The 16102-nt window shown below is 46.2% G+C and overlaps 1 protein-coding gene across 3 annotated transcripts in view; it reads left to right on the top strand.

The window, feature by feature from the left end:
* The window catches only part of CHST11 (carbohydrate sulfotransferase 11), a 258394-nt gene that overhangs the window by 104875 nt on the left and 137417 nt on the right, over positions 1–16102 (top strand). For all 3 annotated transcript variants that reach the window (XM_004418050.3, XM_004418051.3, XM_087449012.1), the window contains exon 2: positions 15710–15795. In XM_004418050.3, coding sequence (XP_004418107.1) covers positions 15710–15795 — 86 coding nt within the window. The remainder of the gene's footprint in view (positions 1–15709; positions 15796–16102) is intronic.

Below are 16102 nucleotides of genomic sequence, written 5' to 3'. Positions count from 1 at the left end.
CATCGTCATCTCTTATTTTTATCACGTCTGAGAAGGCTATGAGTGTAAGATGCATCCTGATTTCAGAGAAGTTAAAAACCGTGAAAACGATGTTCTCTCCTTATTCCCATCTTATTGCTGAGAAAACTGGGGCTCAGAGGGGCTAAGAAACCTGCGGAAGATCACTCAGCTGGTTAGTGGGGGAGCCAGGGCTGAAGCAGGAGACCTGCCAATCTTAGGGCTCACCCTTAGTCACTTTGCTCTACTCCCTGGTAATGAAGTCCGTGTCGTTGTTGCGTGTGTGTGTTTGGACATTTGATGTGAACATTTTGACCCTGCTGTGTCAGGCAGATATATTGAATCTGATATATTGAACACTTTTGCTAAGTAACTGAAACCTCATTTCCATGTTTTCCCATTAATACTCTTGCTAAAGGATGGACCCAGAGTTGTGAAATGCTGCTTTTTCTGTGTTTCATGTCAGCTCTGCTCCCCCTCCTCTTCTACATCAGGTAGATCTCTGTTGACAACACTCAGAGATAATACACGTTTACCTGCTATATCAGTCTAGAGAATCTGTCAGTTACTAGCTGTGCAACTTTGGCAAATACCTCTCTAAAACTTGCTTCCTCGTCTGCCCATTGGGAATGATAACACACTTACGTTTCGGGATGGCAGCGAGGAAAGAAAGGTTAAATAACATTTACGTAAATGAGTGCCAGGCATTCGGCATGGCATATCGTAGGACCTCAAAATATGTTCTGTTTATTCTTGTCCCACTCCTCCCCGGGTCACCCACGTAGGAGGTGGCATCAAGGTTGGAACCAGAGCCCTTTCTAACACACCTGGCCACTTCTCATAGATACAGACAAGCCACTGGCTCTCGCATTCTCTTGTAGCTATAACCATTTGCAAACAACTTCTTATTGTTTTACAGCTTTTTAATTTGCCTGCACAAATAGACGCTGCCAGGCTGACTGAAGGAATTTTAATATCTAATCCCAGCTTAACGTGTGCTGCATCCCCAGAGGCCGTGCCTTCCTGCTTATCATGGCAACAACGATCTTGCGCACGACTTTCTTACTTTTTGGAGAAAGATGGTCCTCTGCCTTCCCATATTGTTATAAAGCTTTTTTTTTCTTTTTTTAGGAAAAAATTCTCAAAATGCTAAACATTTCCCTGGGGATAATCACTACAGTAGCTGTGGTCATTTCTTCCCCCTCCTTGGGTTCATTCCCATCCCATTGCGTCTCTTCAGAGGGACTGTGGAGCGAGGGTCAGCATTGCATCTTGGCTTCACTAGGAGGGAAGGAGGGAGGGAGGGAGGGAGATGGGGAACTTGCGCATGTTTAATAGGCTACAGATGCAAGGGGCTTTCCCTCTCACCACATTTCAAGCAGAATCTCATTTAGGGTGCAGCATCACTTCCCCCAAAGCCTGCGTGTGCCTTCTCTGCCCCCCTCCCCAGCATCCCCTGCAACCGTTTGTGGATCTTCTCCAGCATCTGCTTTTATCCGCCTCACCCCTACACTACTTCTCCTTCTCAATGGCAGCAACTTAAATTACAATTAAGCAACTTATAGTCCTGAGACACGCAAAAATTAAGCGCCCTCATTGTGCTCTCATGTTCCCAAGATCTGTTGGGGAGAATATCCACAGCAGTGGCTGCAGATAAGTTTGGGGTCTTCTCTGGGAAAATTCCAACTCTGTTTAGAACTGCCCTGGCTTTCAGTAGCATCTTTAACGCTTCGAGTTGATTGGGATCTAGATTATATTGAAGTCATCATCTTTAAGTGGGAAAAATATATACAACATGGAAGAAAGCATAAAAGCCATCCTGACAATCGTTTTCATTTTTATATGTTGTCATTTATTTGTGTGTATGTATATTTACCTAGCCGAGATCTTGATCCTCATGATATTTTGAATTCTGCTGCTTTAACTTAAACCCCTCTTCCATGGCTTCACATTATTACTTTTAATAACAGTATCTTTTTCTGAGTAGTTAACATACTGTGATTTATTAATGATGTACCTTAGTGAACTCTGATTTATGACATTATTCCTCGAATCTTGGACATTTTAGAGTGTTTACAATTTTTGGCCGTTGGAAGGGAAATATTATGGTAAACATCTTTGCGCATAAATCTTTTAGCTTCTGTTGAATTATTCCCTTGGTGTAATTTCCCAAGAGAAAAATTGCTGGCGTTGAAGGCTGTAAACATCTTCACGACTCCAGTGTTGTAGTGCGTACGAAGATATTTTTAAAATCAGCGTTCTCTCTGTTAGCATCTTGTGCCAGAAAAACATCAGAAGGAAATAATACAGATGAACAATTAAAAAGATAATCCCCTTCTTTAACTCATCTAGACATATGGAAATGAAAATATGAGTTTGGGTAGATGGGTGGCTGGCTGCCTTGGAAGGTTCCAGCTCTTTATTACTGTGAGCATGTCTTCCAGTTGGGGGAGATAAAAATCTCTCTAATTTCTTTCTAGGGCCGGCCCCGTGGCTTAGCGGTTAAGTGCGCGCACTCCGCTACTGGCGGCCCGGGTTCGGATCCTGGGCGTGCACTGACGCACTGCTTCTCCAGCCATGCTGAGGCCGCGTCCCACATACAGCAACTAGAAGGATGTGCAGCTATGATATACAACTATCTACTGGGGCTTTGGGGGGAAAAAATAAAGTAAATAAAATCTTAAAAAAAAAAAAAAGCAATAGCGTTTAAAAAATTTTCTTTCTAGCTGTCTCTCTAGATAGTCTCTGTCTTGCTTCTGGAGAAGAGGTACACACACTCTCTGTGCAGCAGCCCCACGTCAGCATTTCATAGCTGCCTCACCCTCTTCTTGAGCAGTCAAATGGTTAGACCTCCATCGTACATCACCAACTCCTTCTGTCTGTTAAGCGTATGATAGTTCCTCTCTGATTTGTGAAGTATTTTAGTATCCACAGATTAATGTGTATATGTCATAACAGTGCGATTTGGGGTTGGAATAGAAGAGGATATTGAGGTGCTCTCTTGGGGAATGATGAGAAGAAGATGGTACTGGCCATCAGGAATGGTAGCTAATTATAACTTATCGAGCACTTACCTTCTGCCAGGTGCCGCTTCAAACACCTGACCTGGATTAATTTATTTAATCCTCACAATATCCCCACTAAGCGGGCATATTGTTATCCCCATTGTACAGAGAGCTAACCAAGGCCAAGAGGCCGAGTTTGTCCTGAGGTCACACAGGACGTAAACCCATGTGTATGAGTTTCTTAGGGCGGTCAACACAAAGAGCCACACACTGGGTGACTTAAAACAACAGAAATTTATTCCCTCACAGTTCTGAGGGCAGAAATCTGAAGTCAGGGTGTCGCCTGGGCTGTGCTCCCTCTGAAGGCTCTAGGGACGAATCCTTCCTTGCCTCTTCCTGGCTTCTGGTGGCTCCGTGGCGATCCTTGGTGTTCCTTGGAGCTGCGTGCTCCAGTCTTCGCCTCCATCTTCACGTCGCCTTCTCCCTGTGTGTGTCTCTCTGTGTCCTCTCCTCTTTTATAAGCGCACACGTCCCTGGATTTAGGGCCCATCCTAATCCAGTATGACCTCATCTGAATTTAACTGATTACATCTGCAAAGACTCTCTTTCCAAATGAGGTCCCATACTGAGGTTCTGAGTGGACATGAAGTTAGAGGGGGGCCCGATTCAATCTGGTCTTAGCCAGAACCCATTTCTGCCTTTTAGGACAAGATGGGGAAAAGGGAAAGAAAGCAGAAGACTGGGCCTGCTCAAGTTTTGCCCGGATCGCCATGAGAGAGAGAAAGGATGGGTGACAATCCCCTTTGGCCTTTGACGAGGATGTGTGGCCGGGAGGGAGTGGAGCCCTGTGCAAGAGGTGGGGTTGCCTGGCACAGTCTGAGCATGTTAGAGTGAAATTATCCTGCACAGAGCTAAACAGCTTTCTGTACTCGAGGGGAGAGAGTAGCTTTGGGGTTAATGCCCCGCCATGCTTGAGTAGCTTAAATAAAGGTTACCTAAAATATCTCCCTTCTCAACCAGCCGCGTTATTCGATGTCTCTGAAGCTGTGAGGGAACCCCAGAGGCAGACATAAATGTCTCCAAGTCGTAAAATCAGACTTGGAGCACCAGCCGCAGGGAAGAAAGTATTTTGGCATATTATCTGCATTACTGCAAAATAAATTTATAAGCATTCCAAGGAAACTGCAGGGACAGTGTAGAAGTTCTCCAGCAGGAAAGGAAGGGTAAGTGAAAATGAACTGTACAATGCCCATAATTACGCATTCAGGGTGTGGAGAATGTAATTAAGATGATCTGGACTGCGATGCTGTCTCTCTTGTTTGATTTAAGTGAACATAAAACGTAAATTTACAAGGGCTTTCCTAGGTTAACTGCCAATTCCAATTCCTTGAACTGTGTTTTTCCACAGGCTGTTACATTTCTCGACAGTAAAATCCGTCCACCGCGGTAGAGGTTTTCAGGGACAGAGTTTGTGCCAAATTTGGGGTGGGGGCTGGTTCTCTTCATCCCAGACACTCAGACTTTCCACTCTTAGACCAGCCCAAAGGTGCCAATCCCTGTTAATTTCTCTGTTAATGTGAGCATTTTCATGTCATGGAGGATGACAGTTCTGTACCAAAAAAAAAGCTTCTAAACAAACCAAACTGCAAATCTAGGAAGCTAGCCTTTAAGTTAAGAATTTTACCCTTCTACTCATAAATCTAGTGAATTTTAACAATTACATTTAGGGCAGCCTTTGATTAATATTTGACTCTTTAATAAACTTAACCTTCTTTTAACATTTTAAATTGCATTTAAAATTTAATATATTTAATGTCCTTTTTGAGTACTTCAATTGCCTGATTAAGAAGCAAACAAATACTTAAATAATATAAATCTAATACCTCAAACTTAGAAATATAGTGAATCTTAAGTTTCTTAAATGCTCTAATGTTACAGGTAAACTTAGCAGATTTCAACGTAAAATCTCAAGTCAAATAAATTGTTCAATTAAATCTTTCATATTGATATTGCAAGGTAGAACTTCTACTCAAATAGTCTTGAAAATATTAATCCTATGGGTTTTCTTCTTAAACAATTCGGTACTTATTTTAAAAAATAGCCTTATTGAGATATAATTTACATATAAAATTCACCTATTTTAGGTATAGAATTCAATGAATTTGAGTATGTTTACAGAGTTATACAAGCATCACCACAATCTAATTTTAGAACATTTCCATCACCCTAAAAAGAGCCTTTGTGTCTATTTACCATCACTTGCCATTCCCACCCCTGGCCTTAGGCAACCACTAGTCTACTTTCTGTGTCTATAAATTGGCCTATTTTGGACGTTTTCTGTATTTAATTTGAAATCATGCTGGGATTTTAAGCATGGAGTCACCTTCTCAAGCAACTTTTTGGCGTACCACCTGAAGTTTCTTCATGAGTCCACCCCCAGCTGGGGAATTGAGCTCCACCTCCAGGTGGGGGGCTCTTATGGCCCATGACCCAGACTCAGGTCACTTATGACCTTATCCAGATGTCTCTCCACAGAAGACCAAAGCCTAGCAGGTGGCTTCATTCCATTATGATTCCTTGCCTGTCCGCTGGGCTCTCTGCTCTAAGACCAGGTTCAAGTGAGAGCTGACTGAAGACTCTCATAGAGGGTTCTGGCTCCACAGCCATGGTTCTGAGGTCATGCTCATACAGCCGTGCTCCTGTGACCACCTGTCCTCACAGAGCCCACTCGGAGGCCACCAGCCAGTGCACCAACCCAGCCGCCTCTGGGCCCGGCCTCTGGTTCACACTCTGTGTTCCAGGAAGACAGCTTAGAAAGCAAACCCCCAACAGGGACTCGACCAGATGTTCGTACACCCGTGTTCAGAGCAGCATCATTCACGATATCCAAAAGGAGGAAGCAACCCTAATGCCCATTGATGGATGAGTGGATAAGTAAAGTGTGGTATATGCATTCAGTGAACTGTTATTCAGCCTTAAAGAAGAAGGAGATTCTGACATATGCTACAACATGGGTGAACCTTAGAGACAGTCTGCTAAGTGAAATAAACCAGACACAAAAGGACAAATATCGTATGATGACACTTACATGAAGTACCCCGAATAGTCACGTTCATAGAGACAGAAAATAGAATGGTTGCCATGGGCTTGGGGGAGAGGGAAATAGGAAGTTAGTGTTCAGTGGATACAGAGTTTCAGTTTGGGATGATAAAAACAGTTCTGGAGATGGATGGGGGTGATGGTTGCATAGCAATGGGAATGTACTTAATGCCACTGAACTGTAGGCCTAAAAATGGTTAAACTGGTAAATGTCATGTATATCTTACCATAATTTTAAAAAATAAGCAAAACCCCATTTGTATTATTCTCTGCCTTGAAGATCTTATTGCAAGGCTTCACCTTGACTGCAGAATCAGGTGAATGCTTTCCCAGGCTGGCCTCAGATCCTTTTTGGAGTGAGTTAAGGTATAAATAAAGAAAGGAAGACACCGTGGCCTAGCCGGCCCGCCCTTTGCAGCTCGGCTCCACCCGACCCTCGTGAGGACTTTCCCTGTGACACCTTCCACCCGGGCCCCTGAACTCGCTGGCCGCACCTAGAACGAGTTTCTCCCTCTCCTCTTCTCCAGATTGCCCTGCCTGTGCATCCTCTGTGTACCACCAGTTTCTCCTGTCTGGCTGGTCCAGCGTCCCCAAACCTTCCTGAGACACAAATCCCCTGGGGTGCTCGTTCAACTTTCGGTTTCCCAGGCCCCTCTCTGGGAAGGGGCTGGGAAAGTATGTTTTTTTTTACAAGTATCTCGGATGACTCTCATCAGGAAAATTTAGAAGACACTGGACTGGGCTAACTGTGTTTCAAAAATGGTCTAGTTTCCAACGTTTTGGGAAAAGAGCTCTGATTCGTTCATTCATTTGTTCATTCATTCAGGCCCTGAATTGGGACACTCTTAGGTGCTGAGGATATTGTGATAGGACAATCCAAGACCCTTCTCGCATGGAGCTTACAGTCTTGTAGTAGCCAATAAAGCATTTAATATGAGAAGTCAGGAGATGATAAATGCCTTGAAGAAGAATAAAACAAAGCAGGGGAGAGACAGAGTGAGAAAGAGAAGACAGACTATGTTAGATAGTGTGGTCAGGGAAAGCCTCTCCAGGGAGCTGATAATGTGATCAGAGAACAGAGTGAAGAAGAAAACAGTCATATTAGTTTCAGGGAAGAGTATTCCAGGTTGATGGACCAGCAAGTGCAAAGGCCCTGAGGCCACTGCTTGGCATTTTTGAGGAACAGCCAGATGACCTGTATTGCTGGAGGTAGGGCAAAAGGCAAGTAGGAACTAGGTCATGTGGGGCCTCCTCCGCCATGGAAAGGACTTTGGATTTTGTTCTAAGATGGTGGGAGGTCTCTAGAGCAGGGAGGATGTTGTGATCTGATTTATATATATTTTTTTTGGTGAGGAAGATTAGCCCTGCGCTAGCATCTGTTGCCAGCCCTCCTCTTTTTGCTGAGGAAGATTGGCCCTGGGCTAACATCCGTACCCATCTTCCTCTACTTTATATGTGGGATGCCTGTGCCCAGGATCCAAACCTGCAAACCCCAGGCCGCCAAAGCAGCACGTGAACTTAACCACTACGCCACTGGGCTGGCTCCTGATTTATATTTTTAGAAGATGATTCTGGCCGCTGATAGAGAATAGAGTAGGGAGGCCCAGGTGGCAGCAGGGAGACCAGCTACGAGGCTTTTGTGTTAGCCCCAGGGGGAGGTGATGGTAGCTTGGAGCAGGGTGGTAAGGGGGGAGGTGAACTGGTGGGGGGTTATGGCAGGTGAGGGAGGGGAATCAAGAATGACTCCTGGGTGTTTGGTGTGCCCAGCTGGGTGCGTCGTGGTGTTTACTGTGATGGGGAACGCTGGGGAGGGACATTCTGGGGGTGGAAGGCGTGAGTTCTCTTTATCAGTGTTTATGTATTCAGCTCGTAAGCAACCTCAAGTCGAAGCTAAACGAACACTCTTCTCCCTGACTTGACTCTGTCAAGACATCTGAGCCAGGGATTTTTAAACCGTGTGTCAAGACCCGTTGGTGGGTTGTAAAATCAATTAAATGAGTTGTACTAGTATTAAAAAAATGTATGAGAACAGAAAATATCAGTTCATCGCACGTAAACTGGTGCAAGAGGAGAAAGAGACAAAGACAGGGGTCAGGAGACCCTCGTTCCGGCCGCAGCTCTGCCTCTGATTGCTGTGTGACCTTGAGTGAAGCACTTACGTTCCTGGATGTCCATTTCTCCGCCTGTAAAATGGGGCTGGGGCCCAGGTGGGTTCAACTGGAGCGGAGTTTCTTAACCTCTTAAGGCCTGGCCCCTCCTCTCCCTTCCCTCCCCCCGTTTCTCTCCCTCCCCCTCATCCGTGCTCTCTCAGGGCAGGGACTGTAAACCGTATTGGCCAGGACGCTCATTTTGGAGCTTTGCATCCTGTCATTTCTCTCGCTCCATCAGAAGCAAATCTGAAGGTGCTTTTCCCCAACTGTATACAGTAGTCCCCCTTATCCTCAGTTTCGCTTTTTGTGGTTTCAGTTACTCTGGTTATCCGTGGTCTGAAAATATTAAATGAAAAATCCCAGAAATAAACGATTCATAAGTTTTAAATTGTGCTCTGTTCTGAGTAGCGTGGTGGAATCTTGCGTCTTTGCGCTCCATCCCGCCCGGGGCGGGGATCATCCCTTTGTCCAGCAGATCCACAGTGTATACGCTGCCTGCCGCTTAGTCACTTAGTAGCTGCCTCGGTTATCCGACGACTGTCACGGTGTCGCACTGCTGGTGTTCAAGTTACACTTATTTTACTCAATAATGGCCCCAAAGTGCGAGTAGTGATGTTGGAATTCGGTTATGCCAAAGAGAAGCTGTAAAGTGCTTCCTTTAAGTGAAAAGGTGAAAGTTCTTGACTTAATAAGGAAAGAAAAAAAATCACATGCTGAGGTTACTAAGATCTGTAAGAACGAATCTTCTGTTGAGGAAATTATGAAGAAGGAAAAAGAAATTCGTGCTAGTTTTGCTGTCGCACCTCAAATATGTACATATAGGAGAAAACATAGTATCTGTTGGGTTCAGTACTATCCGGAATTTCAGGCAACCACTGGGCGTTTTGAAACGTGTCCGCCTCGGATAAGGGGGACTACTGTAAACCCACTCCCTTTGCTTGTGTCAGAGTCATTGGAGCAGCTGGTCTCTGAAGGCCCTTCTTGTCCTAGATGAGCCTGATTCTGCACTAACCTGATTGATTGACAGCTGGTTTACACTTGGGCAGGGACCTCGTGCTTTTTGCAAGTCTGCACACCCCTCTGCTCTGGGCACATTTTTGCAGATGGGCCAGAGTCATCTAAAAGAGGGAGTGGGTTGACTGCAGAGGCCGTTGGTTTTGGTGAGTATATTCGATGGCCAAGTTCTCCTGGCAGGTCAGTGTTGTAATGTATCCAGTATATTCTTCTAAGCTGAGTATCCGAGTCCCTGAGGGGATGATTTCTTTGACAGTAAATCTCCTGGCTCTTAGATGAAGCTGTGTCTTTTCCCTTCCTGGGTTATACCAAGTGCATTCACCTAATTCTTAGATTTATACCGTTGACCTTCATCTGCCAAAAGTTTAATTCCCTTTAGCTCTGCAACCACCTCCGCAGGCCAGGGGTCAGGAGCTTTGAGGAGCTTACAAAAGGAGAGGAGACTGACATGGGAATTAGCTATAATAAGCTTCAGATTATTCCCAAATCAAATAAAATGCCAAATCCCTCTGTATTTTTAGTGGCTGCTTGTAGGGTCTCCAATAAGGAGAAACAGATCTGGAAATGGTTTTGAATGGCCCTGGGTTGTCTCCTTGGAGAGACTGTGAGAAGGAAGGAATAGGAGGTTGGAAAATTGAAGTTTGATGAGAGTATTAGCGATAACAGGCTGGCCCGGCTCCTACCTCGGTGTTTGGGGCTCCTGCGAAGACGAGTGTGCTGAATGTCTGCTAAGCCCCCGAAGGCCCTCAACTTTATGGGAACTGCTTAGGATTGAGCCAACTCTAAGCCAACTTGTGATGTGAAGACCCCGGGAGCTCCTTGCTCTCTCCCAGCCCTCCCACCCTTCCCTTTTGTTTCCTCTGCCTTCTTCCTCTCTCCTCCAGTTCTAAGTATCCTGCCAGAGATCCAGCCAGAACATCAAATTCAGGTTCTCATGTTTGTGAGTGACTCAAAGGGAGTTTCCTCCTTTGCATTTTAGAAGGAGAGTGGTGCTCCGGCGCGATACTGAACTCCCAAGAACGTGACTAATCCCGGAAGGCGGGGTTCACGGTGCATCTGGTAGAGGGTCAGCTTCTTCCCGCTCTGAGAGCTCCTAACCCTGACTCTCTCCCCATGGAATTTCAGGCCCTGGGTTGTTGAGACAAGAGGGTTTTCTTCCAAGAACTGCCCCTGTGGCTCATGCCCCACCAGAGCTAGAGACCACCAGGTCTGCTTCCATGTAAGATTTTTTGAGGAGGAGAGGGTCCCCATTTTTGTATTATTAATTATTGTTATCTGTAGATGGCATTTTTCCATTTGGAAAACCTCTTCATCCAACCAGGAATCCAGCCTTTGGTAGTGGATTGAAAACTGGGAAGAAATTGATGGGACATCTGTTTCACAGCCAATTAGTGCTTTTTCTTTTATAACCTCTCCTGGCCCTATACACTTCCCTCCCTCCTTCCCTCACTACTACTTAACTGCCACCCGGGTCCTCTGCCCCCAACGCCTGCCCCTTCCACCTGACTGCCCCCAGTGGGCAAATGAGTAGAGACTCATTTGGACCTGGGTAGTTTAGTCCAGAAGTACTTCACTTTGCATGTTGAGGGAAGTGAGAGCACTGATTTTTGTGATGGGAGCTCTAAGTACAAAAGCATCTTTGACTGCCTTTAGAGACAGCACAGTAAGGTGGCAAAGAACGCTGGTTCCTAAAACAGACAGGCCTGGATATGAATTTGCTACTTGTTCTGCCATTTGCTGGCTGTGTGGTCTTGGGCAAGTTACCCAACCTCTCTGGGCTTCAGTTTCCTCAACTGTAAAATGGGAATAAATGGTACTATTATTATTCATTATTTCTAACTTATAGTGTTTTTATGAGAATTAAATGAAGCAATGTGAGAAAAAGGCTTAGCATTGTGTCAGGTATCAGGCACATGGTACATTCTCAATAAATGGTATTTCTCATGATTATTATTATTAATTATTGCCATATTGTATAAGACCTGAGTTCCAGCCCTGGCTCTGCTGCTAGCTGCCCTGGGGACCTTGGGCAAGTGCCTAAGCTCTCTGAGTTTCTTCTGTGAATGGAAGGAATTGGACTATAATCCCTGAGAATTCAAATGTCTTTGGTTTTATGAAATGCATCAAAGGCAGTTTCCTAGCCAGGGTCCCACAGCATTTCAGTTTTATGTCTTTAGACCTGAATTTACAATCCAGCCGCTCCTCCCTTCCACCCCAACAGCACTGGCAGGGTCACAGGGAGCCGCTCAGAGAATGGGATGGGCTCCCTTCCTTTGTCGCGAGCTGACTTTCCATCACCTGCTCTCAGCTAACCGGGAGTGGAGCAGCTGCTTAAAACCAACGTGCTCTTCATCAGAGTGAGACAAACACGTGTGGCCTGATTTTAATTTTAGCTTCATTTATGTGTCTTGGAACATAAAGAACTGTTCCTGGGTCCAGGAAGTCGTACTGTCAGTTGGGCTCATGAGATTCTTACAAAACGGTCTTGAGTTTCGTTGATTTGAGTTTAGAAAGGAGAAAACAAGTGTTGGAGCTAAATAAAACTCGTGGTGGTGAGCGGACAGCGGAAGGCCACTGTTAAATGTCCTCAGGGATTCCTTTCTAAGGGCTTTTGATCATCAGACTTTTCATTTTCAAAGGAAAAAAATAGCAGCAGCCTGATGCTACTAGCAGTTTCCTTCACATGTAACAGGAAACAACCTATCGATGTTTGTAAAGAAAGCCTTACATCCTAGATCATTCGTAAACCTCTTTGAGTACCTACTGTCTGCCAAGCACCAGAGAGACAACGTGAATAAGATAGAGAGGGTCTATAACCCCGTACCTAATGCCTGGCATATCGTAGGTGCTTGATAAAAATTTGTTGAATAAGTAAATGAATGAGTGTGATAACTGTTAGTTAATTGTTTGGCCATCACATCATTTTAATGAATCCTGTAACACTGGATTGCATTTTAGATCACCTGTCCCAGAAGTGGCCAGCCAACCAGGCCTTGGGCCAGGAGGAAACTATGGACTTGGCCCTTGACCATTGGTGCAGCGTGGCAGCTGCGAGTGTGGGCTGCCTGTGCTGGAATCCTGTCTTCACCTCTTACTAGTCTGGAGACCTGGGCAAGTTACCTAACCCTGCTGTGCCTCAGCATGCCCATCTGTAAGATGGAGACAGGAGTGGTACCCCCCCCCCCCCCCGCCGCCATAGGACTGTTATGCTGATTAAATGTGGGAACTGCTCGGTGCACCATGAACACTCTCTGAACGTTAGCTGCCACCATCTGTGTGTCGGTTACTCAACCTTCTCGGATGCCACTTTTCCGAAGACAGCCAGGATAAATATACTCATGTGCGTAATTGCTGGCCCTTCCTTTGTCTCCCAGGCACGCAGTAGGTCCTCACTGTTGTCATTTGGATATGAAGAGCCCAGTAGCCGGGTTTGAGTCTCAGCTTGGCTACTTTCCACCCCCATGGCCTTTACCTTGGCCGAGTTCCTGAAGTTAAGGGAGGCTCGGCGAGGTTATCTATAAAATGCAGGTACTTCCTTTACCGTGCGAAGGATTACACTTAACCCAGTGCCTGGCACACAATGAACACTCCATAAATGGTGAGATTGTTGTCATTCCCATAAAAAGCACACAAGGCCCCTTTGGCTTTTGTGGCCTGGGGTGCCAAAGCTGGTTCACGTGGCGCCCCATGAAGTCACGGGCAGGGCTGCGGGAGGTGCCGGGGACAGACGGCCTTGGGCAGGGGCCCGTGTTGCAGGCCTCACACGGCCAAGGCTTTTTAAAGGCCTTGTATTAGAAAAATAAACCAATTAAATAATACTGCCCCCCATAAAAGCTGACTTTTAGTGGATTTCATGGTGGGGTTTTCACCGTGGCGGTCTTGCAGCCACAGGCCTGGGCGAGCCTGACTGCCGCCATGGGGAGAGTTTAATCTTGCATGGCATGGGCATAATTTTACAAGTTTTATGGGTGTTTTTTCTCCTCCGAAGTGTTGCTATGTCATTGTGCACCAAGGGCAACCTGCGTGCATTTAACAGTTTACCTCGTTTTTGGTGGCAATGAAAAATGAAGTAATAAATTAAAGAAAAACAACATGGATTTTTCCCTGTCTTCTCGAGGCAACTGTGGACGAACAAAGAAGCAGTGTTTCCCCGCACAGCCTAATCAAATTCTAGTGGCTTTTATGTATGGACATTTGCCCCAGATCGCCTCCTCCCCGGAGAGGGCTGCAGGGCATGGAGGGCATGTTTGGGGCTTGTCTGGCTGACCCCAGGAGTACTTGGGGCCGCTCTCTAGGGCAGGCGTCTGCAAACTACAGCCCGGGGGCTGGATCCGGCCCGCCGGCTGTTTCTGTGAAATAGTCAGAAAAGAAAATCAGAAGAAGAAGATTTCCTGATACATGAAAATTACATGGAATGCAGATTTCAGCGTCCAGGAATGAAGGTGTATTGGCACACAGCCATGTCCATGCAGTTCTGTGTTGTCTGTGGCAGCTTCCACATTGCAATGGCGGAGTTGAGAAGTTGAGAAAGAGACCGACGGCCCAAAGCCGAAATACTGTCTGGTCCTTTACAGAAAAAGCGTGCTGACCCTGCTCTAGCAAGTGAAGAGAAGGAGAGAGAAAACGCAGCTTCTGGTTTCCTGAAATTGGTGCTTTACTCTCAGGGTTTCTGTGTGGCTCAAAGTGACAAATCAAAGGAGCATTGCATGGGAAGGCGTTCTTCACCTGGAGACCTTCCGGAGTAATCGGCTGCTTGTGGAGGCAGCTTTCCTCCCTTCTCTGACCTCAGGCGGCTTCTGAGCAGAGGGGCCTGGGTTTATCCCCCTCCAACCAGCCCTCTCTGTCTTTTGTGGCTGTGGGGCTTTCCTGTCGGAGAATCCCAAAGCCAGGTAACTTCTCATCAGCTCACTTGATGCTCAAGAATAAAGAAGTTCTCATGTTCCCTCCCAGGGGGCGAGCAATTTTTGTCATAAATTATGTGCGAATGTAGTTTATGATCTCCAGTAGCTTCGGAAATTTATAACAAACGCGTCTTTGCCGGCAGCCAGTTTAAGCATTCTTCATATAGTAGTAACCCATTTAATCCTCACAACCAACCCAGGGAGTTAGGTCCTCTTCTCATCCCCATTTTACAGGTGAAGAAACAGAGGCACAGAAAGGTTAGGTATCTTGCCTAAGGTCACACAGCTGGTATGTGGTAGAGCCCGGATCCAAACCTAGGCTGTTTGCTCCAGGGAACGTCGTGCTGTCCACCTTGCTGCCACTGCGTAGACGGTGAATTCTTTAGACTCGTGAAAGGATCTGCTTTCCTTGTTCCACCCGTGCCCCTACCATGGCATTCCACGAGAACATTGCCTCCTGTGTGAGAAGAAAGCACTTGTTCATTCGTTCATTCGTTCCTCCCTCCTTCTATCTCCCCCCCTTCAACAAACAATTATCAAGCTGGTGACTGTGTGATAGACTCTGTGTGGGGCTGCCTGGAGTGAGGGGTTTTTGGTGAATGAGAAGAATGAAAAAAGAATCCTTTTCCATTTAAAAATAGTTCTTGGTGGGGCCGGCCTGGTGGCGCAAGCAGTTAAGTGTGTGCGCTCCGCTGCTGCGGCCCGGGGTTCGCCGGTTCGGATCCCGGGCGCGCACCGACGCACCACTTGGCAAGCTATGCTGTGGCGGCGTCCCATATAAAGTGGAGGAAGATGGGCACAGATGTTAGCCCAGGGCCAGTCTTCCTCAGCAAAAAAAGAGGAGGATTGGCAGATGTTAGCACAGGGCTGATCTCCTCACAAAAAGAAAAAAAAAATGGTTCTTGGTGTGCTCAATGCTGTTGGGTTTTTGAGAAATTCACTTAATTCTCCCTCTTGTATTAATTAGCAGTGTCATTTGTGTCTGTCTAGAACTGTAGACCCTCGTCCTTTCTGCCTCAAGCTGATATTCTCACTAAAAATAACCTAATTTACCAGAGGCTTTGGGGAGGCCGGGCCTCTGACTTATGCAGTGGAAGAACCCGCCTGGGGAAGGCCCTGCCCCGTTCTCAGGAGACCAGGTGCTAGGGAGCCAGGATCCGAGGTTGTAACTGATGGTTGAGGGGGAAGGCTGTGGAATTTTAAAACCGTCACCAATCCCGGTGTTGGTAGAACTCTCCCTCTTGCAACAACATTTACACTGTCTTTTGTAAATAGCTTTATTTCAATATTTTAGATGCCTGTCTTGTTTTCTTAAAAATTTGCTGGGAAGAATATTTAGCATCATGAATGTGGAGATGCCTGAATGTTGGGGAAGACGGAATGGCCCAACGCCATGGGAAAAAGGAACAGCTTCGCTAGAAGGCGGTTCTCTCTCTTCCTTCCCTTCCTGTTTCTTCTTGCCTCCGCTGTGCCTTTTTTTTTTTTTGTCAGACAACAATCCTTGGTTGCTCATTTCTGATGAGCCTTCGCTTTCTTTCCCCAGTCATGCGGAGGAACCCCTTTGGCGTGGACATCTGCTGCCGGAAGGGGTCTCGAAGCCCCCTGCAGGAACTCTACAACCCGACCCAGGTAAGCCCTGGAAACTTCTTGGTTTCTTGGCTCTATATCCATGAGTCAATTGTGTGTGTGTGTGTGTGGGGGGGGAACGGAAAAACCCCCAAATTCTGTTTTTTGGAGATTTGAAACTTCCTTTGACTGCCTGGCATTTTATCTTCAGTGGTTGCTGTCTCGGTCACCCTTGCTCTATATAATGGGTCTGAAATTCTAGCGAGTGGTATTTAGTGTTAAACGCCTTGGTGTCGTGGTGGACTGCGCTTTCAGACCTGCCCAGGTTTTGGATCCCTGAGCCACACAGTTGCAGGTGTCAGCAATGGGA

Source organism: Ceratotherium simum, chromosome 25 (assembly GCF_057802395.1).
Source record: "Ceratotherium simum simum isolate JZ-2026a chromosome 25, ASM5780239v1, whole genome shotgun sequence".
Lineage (NCBI taxonomy): Eukaryota > Metazoa > Chordata > Mammalia > Perissodactyla > Rhinocerotidae > Ceratotherium > Ceratotherium simum.
Note: the sequence above shows the minus strand (reverse complement) of the source record. Positions and strands in the feature narration are given on the sequence as shown.